The 13,384-nt window shown below is 34.9% G+C and overlaps 2 protein-coding genes across 6 annotated transcripts; both read left to right on the top strand.

Moving 5' to 3' along the window:
• Positions 1-502: 502 nt before the first annotated feature.
• On the top strand, positions 503-1,399 carry LOC133318539 (probable membrane-associated kinase regulator 1). Its single transcript, XM_061520539.1, has one exon. It carries the CDS (start codon positions 503-505, stop codon positions 1,397-1,399), a length of 897 nt encoding a protein of 298 aa, XP_061376523.1.
• Positions 1,400-4,124: 2,725 nt separating this feature from the next.
• On the top strand, positions 4,125-12,732 carry LOC133318545 (cyclin-T1-3-like). 5 transcript variants are annotated; one of them, XM_061520547.1, is made up of 8 exons: positions 4,125-4,308; positions 4,875-5,406; positions 5,554-5,635; positions 5,890-6,024; positions 7,397-7,572; positions 11,612-11,757; positions 12,179-12,238; positions 12,336-12,732. In XM_061520547.1, the coding sequence occupies exons 2-7, from the start codon at positions 4,880-4,882 to the stop codon at positions 12,208-12,210; spliced, it is 1,098 nt and encodes a 365-aa protein (XP_061376531.1). In that variant the 5' UTR covers positions 4,125-4,308; positions 4,875-4,879; the 3' UTR covers positions 12,211-12,238; positions 12,336-12,732. The 5 variants fall into 5 exon arrangements, 3 of the variants coding, with proteins under 3 accessions (XP_061376531.1, XP_061376530.1, XP_061376532.1); XR_009752482.1 differs by lacking the exons at positions 12,179-12,238; positions 12,336-12,732 and adding an exon at positions 11,152-11,344 and having other exon boundaries at positions 11,612-11,747; XR_009752483.1 differs by lacking the exons at positions 11,612-11,757; positions 12,179-12,238; positions 12,336-12,732 and adding exons at positions 8,008-10,755; positions 11,152-11,284.
• The last annotated feature ends 652 nt before the right edge of the window (positions 12,733-13,384 follow it).

Genomic DNA, 13,384 nt, shown 5'->3' on the forward strand with positions numbered 1-13,384 from the left:
TTGTTATAAATTCGAACGATGTTTGTGAGAGATAAAATATGTCAAATGAGATATCATTGCGTAAATTTCAAAAAGTTACGTGAAATAAATAAACAAATTTGATTTTAATATTTGAATCAAAAGTTATGGCCTTCGAAATGATCGGTGATTGGTATATTAATTGTGATTGGTGCAATCAAAAGTTATACTTTACGCGTGGATTAATGTAACGATCACAATCAAAAAAAGAAAATGAAGCAAAAAGGCTATTTAATTAATATACTAATCACAATTAATGTATCAAGAAAAAAGGCTATTTAATTAAAAAAATTGCCAAAAACATGGATTATACTTTACGCGGTGGAAGTGGGGGAGCGTCCTGATTACTCGCCACCCCTGCGCTATAATTTAGTTCAGAAGCGTTGACCATTCCTCAGAGTATTATAAATTAATTGCACAATCGAAGTGACCAACACTCAAACTCAAAAGTCTCAAAACTCTGTCCATGCAGTGTAGTGTAGAGATGGCGAGAACAAGAGGAGGGAAAGAAGCAAAATCCTACACGCTTCCACCATCACCATCTCATTCATCGTCATCATCTTCCTCCTCAGATTTCGAGTTCACCATCTCCATCTCACCCCGCAAATCATTCTCCCCCGCCGATGAACTCTTCTACAAGGGCCGACTCCTCCCTCTCCACCTCTCTCCCCGCATCTCCATGGTCCGCAATCTCCTCCTCTCCTCCTCCACCTCCACCTCCACCACCACCTCCTCCGCCGCTCGCGACTCCACCGATTCACAATCTTCCTTCACCAGCGACCTCGCTCTATTCCCTGACTGCGATGACTCCTTTCGTCCCAGCTCCGTAACAGTAACAGAGGATGACGACTTCAAGCGCCTTCACAACAAGAAGACCACCACCAACCACTTCTCCTTCTCAAGATTCTCCTCTGTTTTCCGCAAACATAACCCCAAGACCCCCCACCCAGAAAGCGTTTCTGGGTCCTCGGTGAAGCGCATGAGCAACACTGTCAAAGAGGTTATCAGGAAGTATACGAAGAAGGTGAAGCCATTGTACGAGAAGCTGTCACTCAAACAGAAGCAACAAGAACAACAGAGAACAGTGCCGTCTCTGTTCACCAAAACAGAGATATCCACGAAGGAAATTAACGAGAGGAAAGAAACAAAGAGTGTGGTTTCTCATTCTTTCTCAGGAAACTTGAGATATCCTCTCCGTAGGAAAAGCGTCGTTTCTAGCTGTCCTTCATCGACGAGATCATCGCCGAGCCACTCCGGTATGCTTTCCGGTAGGATATTATCCGGTGACACTTCGACGGTGGAAGAGATGAATAATGCAATACAAGGAGCAATCACACATTGCAAGAACTCTTTCATTCAAAAACAAAAATACAGTGATTGACTAATCTATGTGCCAAAAAAAGAAGAGGGTTTTTGGTTTTTTAATATGAAGATGCCAGGATGATGTTCGGGGAATTTTTATTTTTTTTGGTTGGGGCTTTGTTTCTGTCTCTTTGCCTTAGAATCTGACGTGAAAGTGATGTAGAAAAGCTGCATACTATGATAACATGGAAAATTAAAACATTTATGACACATCAGCGAAGTTTTGACATTGAACTCTCCTTTTTATATATATATATATGCTATATTGAAGTATTGAACTTCCGTTCGTTAACATCTATTCTTGTATTCATGTTCCCAAATGTAAAGCCTTGAAGCAAGATAAATCATTTGTCACTTGTTGAAAGACCATATGATTTTGTTGGTTCCCGTATACTTCTCATTGGAAAGTTATGTGTGCCATAGTTACTAATGTTTCCAGTTTTGATCATTATCTTCTTGAGTAAAAAATGAGGACATGGGTGATGTCACTGCTAACAATAGCAGATTGTTTTTCTGCATACTCTGTAGGGGGGATAGTGATAAATATTTAAAAATTCCATTATGCCCTGTTGAATTGAGAAGTTTGATCCAATTACAAATTTCTTGTTGGCATTTGTTAACTTTATGTATTGCATCGTGATCTTTTTTCCTGCACGGTTAGGAGATTTGACTATTGAGCCAGAGACCTGTTAGCATGATATTTTGAGTAAAGAGAGTAATATTTCAGGTAGGAACATGGCTACCTATGTCCATAACAAGATTCCATATTTCTCTCACTGATTAAATTAACCGTTATTGAGGTGCATGCAGAATAATTGTCGTATACCCGACAATACACAAAGCACAATCAGGAATTCCAAATATATGTAGCCTCTCCCATAAAATAATATGAGCAAGAGCAGCACTGCAAGACAACATCACAAATCAAAATTTACCAAGAGTCAATCAAGCATCAATTTGGCGCTAAATTTTTATCATGCCTGATAACGATGCTAAGAGCACCAAGATGGGTGACCTAGCTGGAGCAAATGCATAAGCAGCAAAATTGGCAATCTCTCCGACAATACCATTGAAATCACAAATGTGTTAGAATAGAAATTTAAATCTACTCTTTAATATCGTTAGCTATAAGCTTCTCAGATTAATAAATTGTAAGTGCAAACTGTTAGTAGTATCTTTGGATGGCTTTTGTGTACGTGCAAAAATATTCCATAGGAAAATATGTGAATAAAAATAAGGGAAAAGTTAAAAAAAAAACATTGCCATAATCATTTACCTCAAATAATTTTTTGTATCACTTGTTTTTCTATAATTTTTTCATCCAAATCTACTTTTAATATTCTTAAATATTGGGCTAGTATGTCCATTTCCCCCCATGAACATTAAATAAAACACAAGCTAGATAAACCATTAGAAAAAAAAAATACTAGGGAATAAGTGATAAAAGAATAATCCGCATAGGGCTTTTTGAACTTTATTTTTACAAAAATTAAAAAATGAAAAGACTTGCCTCGATGTGGAACTGAAAAGCTATTGAAGGTGTATGACCTGTACAAATAGAGGATTTGTGTGCAACCTTGATCACATGTTATGCTTGCTAGTTGTTGTATTCGAATATATTACTAGTATACAAGTAGATGGTTGCTAAAGAAAAAATGACATTGCATTATATATGACATCTAACATATTAATTATCCTAATGGTTTAAATTTTTAGTTTTTAATTTTTTAATAATAATTAAAACTAATATTTAAAACAAATTGAAGATTAAAATAATAGAAATAAAAAATTATAAACAAATATGTTTACTTTTCAAAAAATAAAAAACTAAAAATTTTACATCGTCTCTAATCCTTATTTAAGAAGCACAAGAGTGCTCTTATAACATAACGACATTCATTTCAATTTATATTTTTTTTTTATCATAACGTTAATTTTTTTTTTTGGGATATAAAGTTCAGTGTATGTTGAATAGAATTTCTCTATGTGCAATTATCATATATCTCATTAACTTATTTGCTTAAAATTTAAATTATCTCTCACAACAATCTTTTTATATTTTAATTTGTTGTAAAGGAAAAGTTCAAAAGTTCAATATAATTTATTCTTATATTATTGATACTCTTATTTTTTTAATCACTTACCTCTTTTATAATTTATTTAATACTTATGAGGCAAAATGAATATACTGATCCAATATTTAATGATATTAAATATAGATTTGGATGAAATTTTTTACCTAAAGAGTAAATAATAATAAAAAATATAAAGGTAAAAATTATGCAGCTAATAACATGGGTTTTGACTTTTTTCTTCTTATATTTTTTGGATTTAATATCTCTTTAGTTGTAAGAGATAAAATTATCTCTTATTCCCTAGAAACATACGATGTTTATGTTTTTTTTTTCTTTTTTTTTCACATTAGGTCATATACGTTTATGTATATATAAGAGATAATATTATCACCTATACTATAAAAACTTACCCTTTTTTTATATACAAATATATAAGGGAAAAGTGTGTATAATTTTGAAGGATGTAAAGTTGTGTCATTTTAAGAGAGAGAAAGAGATAGATAAAGGAGGAGAGAGAGTTGACAAAAAAAATAAAGTTGTGGGTCCCACCTCTTTGTGAGAGTGAAAGAATGTAAGTTGTGTAATTTAAATGTATAGACACTTTTTCCAATATATAAATCGATGGAAAGAAAGAAAGAAAGAAAAGTAGTAGGTAACAAGGGCAAAACAAAAAGCGGTTGAGCTTGAGCATGCTGACCAAACTTTTAAAATGTCGATACTGCTTGCCGTTTTAGATTATCTTTCCTTTTCTGCTTTTTGAGCTTCAAATACAAGCTATTCCTCATCCGTTCTTTTTAAAGCCCTAATTTCTCTTTAATCTCAATTCACCAGATCGGTTTTGCTGCTTTCTCAGGTGTGCCTCCCAATTCTGTTCTTTCACGATTGTTTTAGTTTATGATTTTGTTTAATTTCAAAATTCATGTTCGACCAGATTCGCTTAGTTAAATTTCCAGTTCTGTTTATTTTTGGTTCTCTTTCGCATCAGATGCTATAAATCATATAGTAATTGTGTGTGTTTTTTTGTGTGGTTATTTTGGGATGACATACTAGGTTTTCAGTTCCTGGACTTTTTATGTTCCAAAGACAATTTTTTTTCCCGCCATAATCTATCATGGGAATGCAAAACACCCTCATATGGATGATTTATTAATCGATATCAAATCATAGTTCGTTATAAATATTAGTTGGGTTTGTTATGGCTAGAATTGTTATTTTTAAACTTTTTTTCTCTTATAATTGAACACTACTTGCCAGAGGGCCTATGATGAAATCGGAATTTTATTGTTGTGGTGGTTTATTGCAGCATACAAATAAAATAACAAATGATTTGTTTTGTTTGTTATCCCTGACATTGTTGTGATGAGATTATAAGTGCATGTAATTGTATGTCTAATTTTATTGGTTTATATGATTTCGCAGGAATTATGTCTTTTGTGCAGAATTTTCAAGCAGAAGATAGTAGTTTATGTAGTGGTTATTGGTCCACCTATGATGGAAACAACTTTGGCAACACCAATAGAAAAAGAAGCAGGAACAATTATTATGACAAGAATTATAACATTTATGATGACAACCTTAATTTTTACAAGGTGGATCATGCTAATTATGTTAAGTGTGATGTTGTCCCCTTATCTTTGAAAAGGAGAAAATATTCAGTTCCTGCTTGGGAAGAAAGCCAGAAATACTATCTTCCTTCCACAGTCCATAACAATATACCCTCATCCTGTATTTTTCAAGCTCCCCCTACAATATCCAATGCTGATACCTCTACATCAGCTAGTAGCAAGGGTGATTGCTCTATATTCGAAGATGATAAGCCAGTCTTTTTGTCAAGGGATGAGATTGATAGATACTCTCCATCAAGAAAAGATGGTATTGATGTACGTCATGAGACATACTTGCGGTACTCCTATTGTGCCTTCCTTCAGAATCTTGGAATGCGGCTTGAGCTGTAAGACTCACATCATTGACCACATGGTTATAGTTGTTTTAAGAGAACTTAACTAGTTATATTCTTATATGATCTTGGTTCGTGGATTTAATTCATTTCCTGATACTAGTTAGTACCAGCATAAAATTATCACATGTTCCTTTTCAGGCCTCAAACCACCATTGGGACAGCCATGGTTCTGTGCCATCGTTTTTTTGTTCGACGATCACATGCTTGCCATGACAGATTTGTGAGTTTTAAATTGTCCTCTTGCTCTAAATACATGTTTTAACTTTCTCCCTAAATACTTCAATGAAAACTACAACATTCATGGAATTTTTTCTAGGATTAGATATGCACAGAAATTTTGTTGTGGATCTGTATGATGGTGTTAGTGCTTGGTATTTTATTTAAATAATTGTGCAATGGTATGAGTAATTTGTTCCTTCAAGTTGCACTTGTATAACCAAGCTGTGTTTTTATTAATTTTGATCTTTGCTGCAGTTGATTGCTACTGCTGCTCTTTTTCTTGCTGCAAAGTCAGAGGAATCTCCACGCCCTTTGAATGAAGTGTTGAGAGCATCCTATGAAATCTTACATAAACAGGACTTTGCTCTTTTGTCCTACCAGTTTCCTCTTGTGAGTACAATTCAAACTACCTTGAATTTCATCCTCTTTTATATTATGTTAACTGTGGAAGACTTGGAAAAAACACCAAATAATAGGGTTCGCGAAACAGGTCTGACCTATCTGGTCAGTTTTTTTAACCTGTCACTTTTGACGTGTTGGGTCACAAAAATTAACCCAACAATATAACCTGACTCACATAAAATATGGGTTATAACAGGTTGGGGTGGGGCTAGTGGTCTGTTGGGTTAGGGTTTTTTCACCCAATTCTATGATTTCTTTCCCCTTCCGTGCTTGCTGCTGCAGACGGTTATGACAACCTACGAATTAGTAGGCACCACTCTCACCAGACAAATGCACACAGCACAGAAACCTTCGTAGAAGACCTATGATTCTCTGCAGCAGACAGCTTCAACGACCTAAACATGCACACCACTCATAAAAACTGAACTAAAAGCTTTGAGGAGACAAATAATACCTTTGTAGTAAAGCCTCTAGGTGACTGATAATTGTTCCATGAAAGAAATTGGTGATTTTGGTCTAGAATGGACTGAAACCTCCGAGATCCGATCAAGCTGCCTCTGAGATTACTTGAAATCTGAGAAAGCCGTATTCGATGAAAACTAGGTTAAAAAGGATGGCAAAGGAGGAGTTGAATCAGAAGAGGTCAGAAGAGTAAATACACATGATAATCACCCTTGCTATTGAAGCGGCGCCACTATATCAGAATCAATGTGGTGATGACAACATATAAGAATTAATGTGGGGACAACAGTGAAGTGTGTCCATATAATCTTGGTTTGAATTTTTCTTCCTGGAACAATTTATTAAATATTAATATTTTAAATTATTATCTTTTTAAGGAATTTGTGAAGAGTAGGAAATCTTGTGTCAATATTGCAAATTATTGAATTCACTGGGTCAAGCGTGTGAACTGGCTTCATTCTGATGGAAACTTTTGCGCTCGGGCATGAGAAGAAGAAAGGGTTTTATTCTTTAGTTTTTTTAATTGTTATTTAGGTGGGTTGACCCGTCATAAAAAAAGGTGGGTTGGTGTTTTCAATCTATTTTGAGAAAGTGGGTCAACCTGCCTTGCCCGGTTTTTGTAAGTTATAGACGATACGGGTTGACCTGCTTTGCCACCTCTACCGAATAATAGCCTCTATTAATTTGTATATGGATATGCCTGGTCTGTCTATAAAATTACCCTTGGATATGTTTGCCAATTCACCATGAAATTTTGGATAGATATCATGTTTCGAATATGATTTTAGCTCAAGTAAGTCAATTTAGATAGGTCCTTCTGTCTGGCTTATAGTTGAATACTAGTTAAACTTCAACTGTAATTTTCATTTATATTAACTTGATTTGAGTTGTTTGACAGGATTGGTTTCAACAGTATCGTGAGCGGGTGCTTGAGGCTGAACAGTTGATACTTACTACTCTAAATTTTGAACTCAATGTGCAACATCCATATGCACCTCTTACTTCTGTTCTTAACAAATTAGGTCTATCAAAGACTGTTTTGGTGAATCTGGCATTAAACTTGGTCAGTGAAGGGTGAGTTTTCGTAATCTTTAATCTTATACCTTTATGATTGCAATGGTGATGTTTGTTTATAGCCATTCATTTGAGGGAAAAACTAGTTGTGGCTCAAATCAAATTTGTATATGTTCTGAGCTGTTGGCTGGTGTCCCCTTCAGATATCCCATTCATTGGTTCTGACTGGCAGCCTCTCGTTATCTATCAGAGTGACTGGAATGAAAAAACATAGTCTAGGAAACAGGTCATGGGGTGTTGGGTGTTAAGTCTCAAGCAATAGCATGTCTTGAGATCTGGAAATCTAGTGGCTGAGGAAGATACCTTGCTGTCTCCCCTTCTAAATTTTGGTTCAGAATAGTGTTTGATTCTCTCAATATTTTTCTTTAGCCGAACTTCTCTGTGTAGTTATTCTGTCATGGGATATTGATTCTTTTGGCATGCATATAACTGCAGGATATTCACAAGATTAGCGTGCTGGCCTGTATGATATTCTTAGCTGGCGGATTGATATGCTGTTCATGGAAAGTTTTGTTTTCCATCTGAAGTGAACTACTGATGTGTAATGGATTGTTTTACCTTTAATATGTCCTATCAACTCTTCTTTGGGCTATCCAAGATAGCTACAAGAGTCCCAAGCCCCTAACCCAGAGTTTCTGTCTAACCCTCAATGCCTTGTAGTTTAAGCTGATTACCATTAGCCAAATGTGCTCTCTTTAATATTTAGTAAACGTGGGTGGAAAAAAGATCATAGAAGTGATTTGACAATAAAAAACCTACAGGAAGGAAAAAAAGAAGCAAGAGTCTGAAGTTCAAATATAGACCGAATTTTTTATTGTCAGGAACAGATTTTGGTTAGCCATTACCCATTAATCAAAATTGGGCTTTCCAACTACCGTCAATTTATTATGTAGAGGAAAACAGAGGTCTTTTCTGCTGCTGGTTTGTTTTCACTTGACAGAGTCCTTCTGCTGGTGCTGTGTTTTTGTTTATTCTCTTTTCCTTTAATGAAAGAAAACCTTTCCACTTGGTCTATAAATTGATTTGGAGGAAAACTGTTCTCGTGCATCAGCTGCTAATAAAATTATCTTTTTGTGGTCACTATTATTGCCAGCCAACTTTCGGGTTTGTGCGAGTTGTCTTAATTTCTCCCTGATTTCCAGCCACTTTGAATTTTTTGGAAACTCAAATGGATAAGTTTAGATTTGTTTAATTCTTTTTCCGAGGTGTTTTAATTTGGGCTTAATATTGATCCACTTATAACGTATAAGCCTTTTTACACTTTCATCCGGTCATTTGTTGACATATGAGGAAGAGATTTTGACCATGACAACTACCTTCTTAATGATGTGTCAAAAATGATTGCATGACAATTTTCAAAATTTTATACTGACAATGTATCAAAGTTAAACTCTTTAAATTTTTACATTAGGTGTTGAGCATCTTGGGCCTTCATTATTATTCTAATTTTAGCCTTACCATTTTTTTAACAAAAGTTTAATTATCTTGGTCCTGTTAATCTCTTAGATTTTCCGCCCTTTTAAATGGTTACTTGTTTCATTGTTCATTGACATTAAGTCTAGTTATTAAATTTGTAATTTAAGATTTGACTGGCTCATTGGGAACAGGAAATAACTCAAAATTGTAAGAACTTTACTTCCTTTTAGCAATTGATTTTTCAGTTTTAACATTACTAGGGATCCACTCTTGATAGTCAGGCATTGTAGTCAATGATTTTGTAAGGTCTTCCTCTGTGTGAACCTAGCTTGCAGCCAAAATTATTTATGATGTTGAAAACATGAAATGGGAAGCAATTAGTTTGCATTTATATGTTCTAATTTTGAAATAGATGTCCTAAAGCTTAGATGCTTGACTATATCAATCAATGATTTTAGTAGTAATTCCATGTGATTTTGGGATGATACCTTCTCCTGTATGTTTGTAGTCATTCCTCTCTTAGTTATAGAAGCTCTTCAATATGTTTATTGAATATATTTCTGTTTATGTACCCCCAAACAAAATGTGGTTGTATCCAATTGATTATTTCTTTGCTCTGGTGCAACTAGTGCATGCACTAATTTTTTCAGAAAATGCACATTGTAGCAAACATTTTCTTTTTCAGCAAATGTTTTTTCCTTTTTGGGGTTTAATGCTTTTGTGTCTAGAAACGTTGTAGCCAGTTTATCTTATTTAAATTTTGTACTTTCCTATATCATTCCCAGTATATGATGCATGCCTTGTAGATTCAAGCATTATTCTGAAGCTGGCGCATATTTTGCTTTCATTCTTCACATCATTTGGCATCGAGTGTTTTTTTCTTTAAACGCCAGTGTTAGTTCTTTGAAATGCCACTGGTTGGAGTGGTTGATCTTTATTATAATTTGAATGGCCCAGCCTCTTCATGAAATATCAATTCTAATTGTAGAACAGTGTCACGCGTTTGTATGGAGAGCCTGCTAAATTTGAATATGTTATGTATAAAAGAAAGGTTGCTTCCTTTGGAGTTAAATTGCTCAAATGTTCACATGTTGGATGGGCTGTGGACAGAGGTCCTCTTTTCCCTTCTATTCTTCTTTTGGCTTAAAGATGACATAGACCTCCATTGCTCAAAAAAGTTTTGCACAAGTGCTATGGTGTTTTGTGAGCAGCCCTTCTTGTTTTTATCCTTCTCTTCTCTGATTGTATTTTAAAACAATAATGTTGACCCTGAATGCTTCGGAAAGTTCTTCACAACTACTGTGAAAATGATAATGTACTCCATCTTTTTCCTGTGCTCAACATTGAAGGGTAATGAGAAAAAGAGGAACTTTTTGTTTCCAGTTCCTGTTTTTATCTCTGATCCACATCAAAAAATGGTGCAATTGGTATCTTAGGTGGCTGTAACATAGTGGTTCTGTGCAGTCTAATTTTCTTGTCATAATCTGACATTGTTCCACTTATAGGGTTATTATGTGCAAATTTGGTTTTGATAACAATAGTGCTAGACTGGTTGAGGTTAGCTTGCTTGTACCACTCATGCTTTTAGATCCGGAGGTTTGCTTGTGGTGGTGGGTAGCAGCACCCAACCACTATTTCCACTACGTGACACCGTCGTTTGCAATATCGGGCATAATGTTCCATCACCCTGAATACCATTCCTCTTACTTTCTCAGGTCACAATAAGGACCTCCCTACTCTTGAACCAAATGAAAGTGCTAGAACAGGGTATATTTTTCTACCACAGACTAAAATCAAACTTTATAGATTTGCCCTCGTGTCTTGTATGTATGCTAACCTTGTAGTAAAAATTCAATAAGTTTGTACTAAAATCATCAACAAGCTTTCTGCTTCATTTTTTTCTTTTAGAGCAAGGGTAATTCAAAATTTCTTTTCTTTTCTCCCATTTTTTTATGTTTCGTATTTTTAATGATTTTTAAATTTCAATTTGCACGGGCAACATGGACATTGATTGGATTTTGAGAATTATTTTGTAGTGTGGAATAAGTTGCATTCATTGTAAGCATTCCAATGTGCAAGGTAGAAAGGCTCTCCAGGTCAAAATATTGAGAAGATGTGGCAGTGGCATTTGCTTTGAATGATTCAATTGTTTGCTATGTGCAGCTCTCCATTCATGCTTTCATGTTTTAATTGCATAAATTTTCGGAGTTTAGAGCCCCCACAGAAGAGTTGGGTCTGGAAGTCTGATATATTCTCTAAATGAGTATAAGATAATGCTATAGTTTGGTACTCTTATCAGCAATCCTGCTCAGATTCTTGGATTAGTATTCTTCCTGAGTTGCTGCTTTTCTAGTTGGTAAGGAACAGTTAATAAATTTGTGTTTTCCACTTGGTATGAATGTTGAATACTATTTGTATTATCTAGTTCATATTACTGCTCATTTTAATAGCTGACATGATCTGTCATGGTGGGAACATATGCTAAGTTGTTCAAGAATCTTCTGTTTGTGTTGCCTGGGATGGTTAGTTTAACTATTTTGTATCTCTATAATTGTGTTGAGCAATGCTGGCAGTAATGATGTGCGTATTGTATGGTCTTCTGATGCTGAAAATTGTTTTGCAGGCTTCGGAGCTCTCTATGGCTTCAATTTAAACCCCATCATATTGCTGCTGGAGCTACATATCTTGCTGCCAAGTTTCTGAACATGGATCTTGCTGCTTATCAGAATATCTGGCAAGAGTTCCAGACAACACCATCCATTCTTCAGGGTACCCTGCACCCATTTCCCTCTTTTAATATTGACTGTTGGATTTATTATTCTGTTTTGAAATGGTTGGTTCAGTTGCAATAGATAAGTGAATTGCAGTTCAGTAAGATAGATTAATTAGGATAAGTATTGTGCAGGAAAAAATTAAGCAATATTATTATCTTGTGGAAGTTGAACAATTTGTTTTCCAAAATAAAAAATAAAAAATGAGGAGCAATCTTTTTGAGGTCAATCTTTTTATTTCATTCCGACTACTAAAAATTTCTGTTTAGCTAGTATTTTAAAATTTAGATCATAAAAAAATATAGTTTTGCATCTTGTAACCCCATTTCTGATGAAGTGTCTTGAAAATGTGTGACTGAACTTCAGTATTTTGAATCTTCCTTTATTAGTTATTAATATCGATTCTCACATTGATGCAGATGTCTCCCAGCAATTAATGGAGCTCTTCTAAAAGTGCAAATGAACAAGATTATAAGCAGGTGTACCACTTAAAGTCAAAATGTCGCGTACTTGAGAGGCAGTCACAGATCATCAGTGTTGCTTACGAAGTTTGATATATAATTTGGTGAATTACAGGTTTTGAGGGTGTGACCCACGGTTTTCAAGTGTTTCAACGTCTCTGTTACTCCTCTGCTAAATGTCGACCATGTTTTGCATTCATTTTTGTTGATGCTATGTGATTTGCCGTCAATGTCATTATACCAACTAGGCAGGGGTGTACAAAAATCCCGTGTGAACCGAAACCAAATCATGAACTGAATTAAAGTGCTACACCAATAAGCGAACTTTTCCAAACAACGCATAAGAAAAGTGGGTGGGACTATTAAGGAGAAGAGAGAAAAAAAAAATAGATTTTATTTTTTTTATGTGTTGTATGGGATAATTTTATTTCATGTAATATGAGAGTTTTTTTATTTTTATTTTTTAATTTATCACAGAAAAATCGTAACCTTTAGACACAGAACGAAGGGAAAACATAAATTGTAACAAGTTTAACCAGAGCTTCAATTGGCCAAGTTAATAAAGTTTGTCTCGAATTTTCTTGTCCTAATTAAGCTTGGCTCCTGCTCCATTGTTATTTTGGCTTTATCTCTGTTGGTCTGAGGACTTCACCGGCCCCGACGAGAAGGAACTCTTCAGTTACGACTTCAACACCGGTTGGATTTACATCTAGAAGCTGAATTGAGAAAGACTGAGAGTTCTTTGTATAAAGCTGAACTGGTTGAAGTCACAACCAACCAAAACCGATTTGTTTAAATCTGGTTAACTAAACTGACAAAACCAATTAATATGGTTTGGTTTTATACTTTTATTTCATATGAAACGAAAATAGTTTGGTTTAAAAAAGTTGAACACCATTTCCAATTGGGTTTGGTTTGGTTTTGATTCCAATTGGGTTTGGTTTGGTTTTGAATGCCGAACCAAACTGTGCCAAACCTAAAATTAGGTGGTCGAGTTTAGTGATGGAGTAGCCTATTGTGCGTGCCGGCAAAAATTTGTCACTTTGAATATGCAACAATCTTCGGGTTCGGATTATCGGAAGTTAATTTTTATGTTGTGGAAAGAATAGATGCTGACTCATCTGTTAAATGATCTAACTACTTTCTTATATTCAGCTTAGTTGT

This window comes from Gastrolobium bilobum, unplaced genomic scaffold (assembly GCF_033153095.1).
Source record: "Gastrolobium bilobum isolate Gb01-03AN ecotype WA unplaced genomic scaffold, APGP_CSIRO_Gbil_v1 utg889, whole genome shotgun sequence".
NCBI lineage: Eukaryota > Viridiplantae > Streptophyta > Magnoliopsida > Fabales > Fabaceae > Gastrolobium > Gastrolobium bilobum.

What these genes read in the sequence shown, in the direction of transcription:
- LOC133318539 (XM_061520539.1), top strand. Translation starts at nt 503, where the DNA reads ATGGCGAGAACAAGAGGAGGGAAAGAAGCAAAATCCTACACGCTTCCA.
- LOC133318545 (XM_061520546.1), top strand. Translation starts at nt 4,880, where the DNA reads ATGTCTTTTGTGCAGAATTTTCAAGCAGAAGATAGTAGTTTATGTAGT. An exon ending in TTAAACTTGGTCAGTGAAGG is followed by an intron (nt 7,573 to 11,611) that starts GTGAGTTTTCGT and finishes ATTGTTTTGCAG; the next exon opens with GCTTCGGAGCTCTCTATGGC. An exon ending in AACACCATCCATTCTTCAGG is followed by an intron (nt 11,758 to 12,178) that starts GTACCCTGCACC and finishes ACATTGATGCAG; the next exon opens with ATGTCTCCCAGCAATTAATG.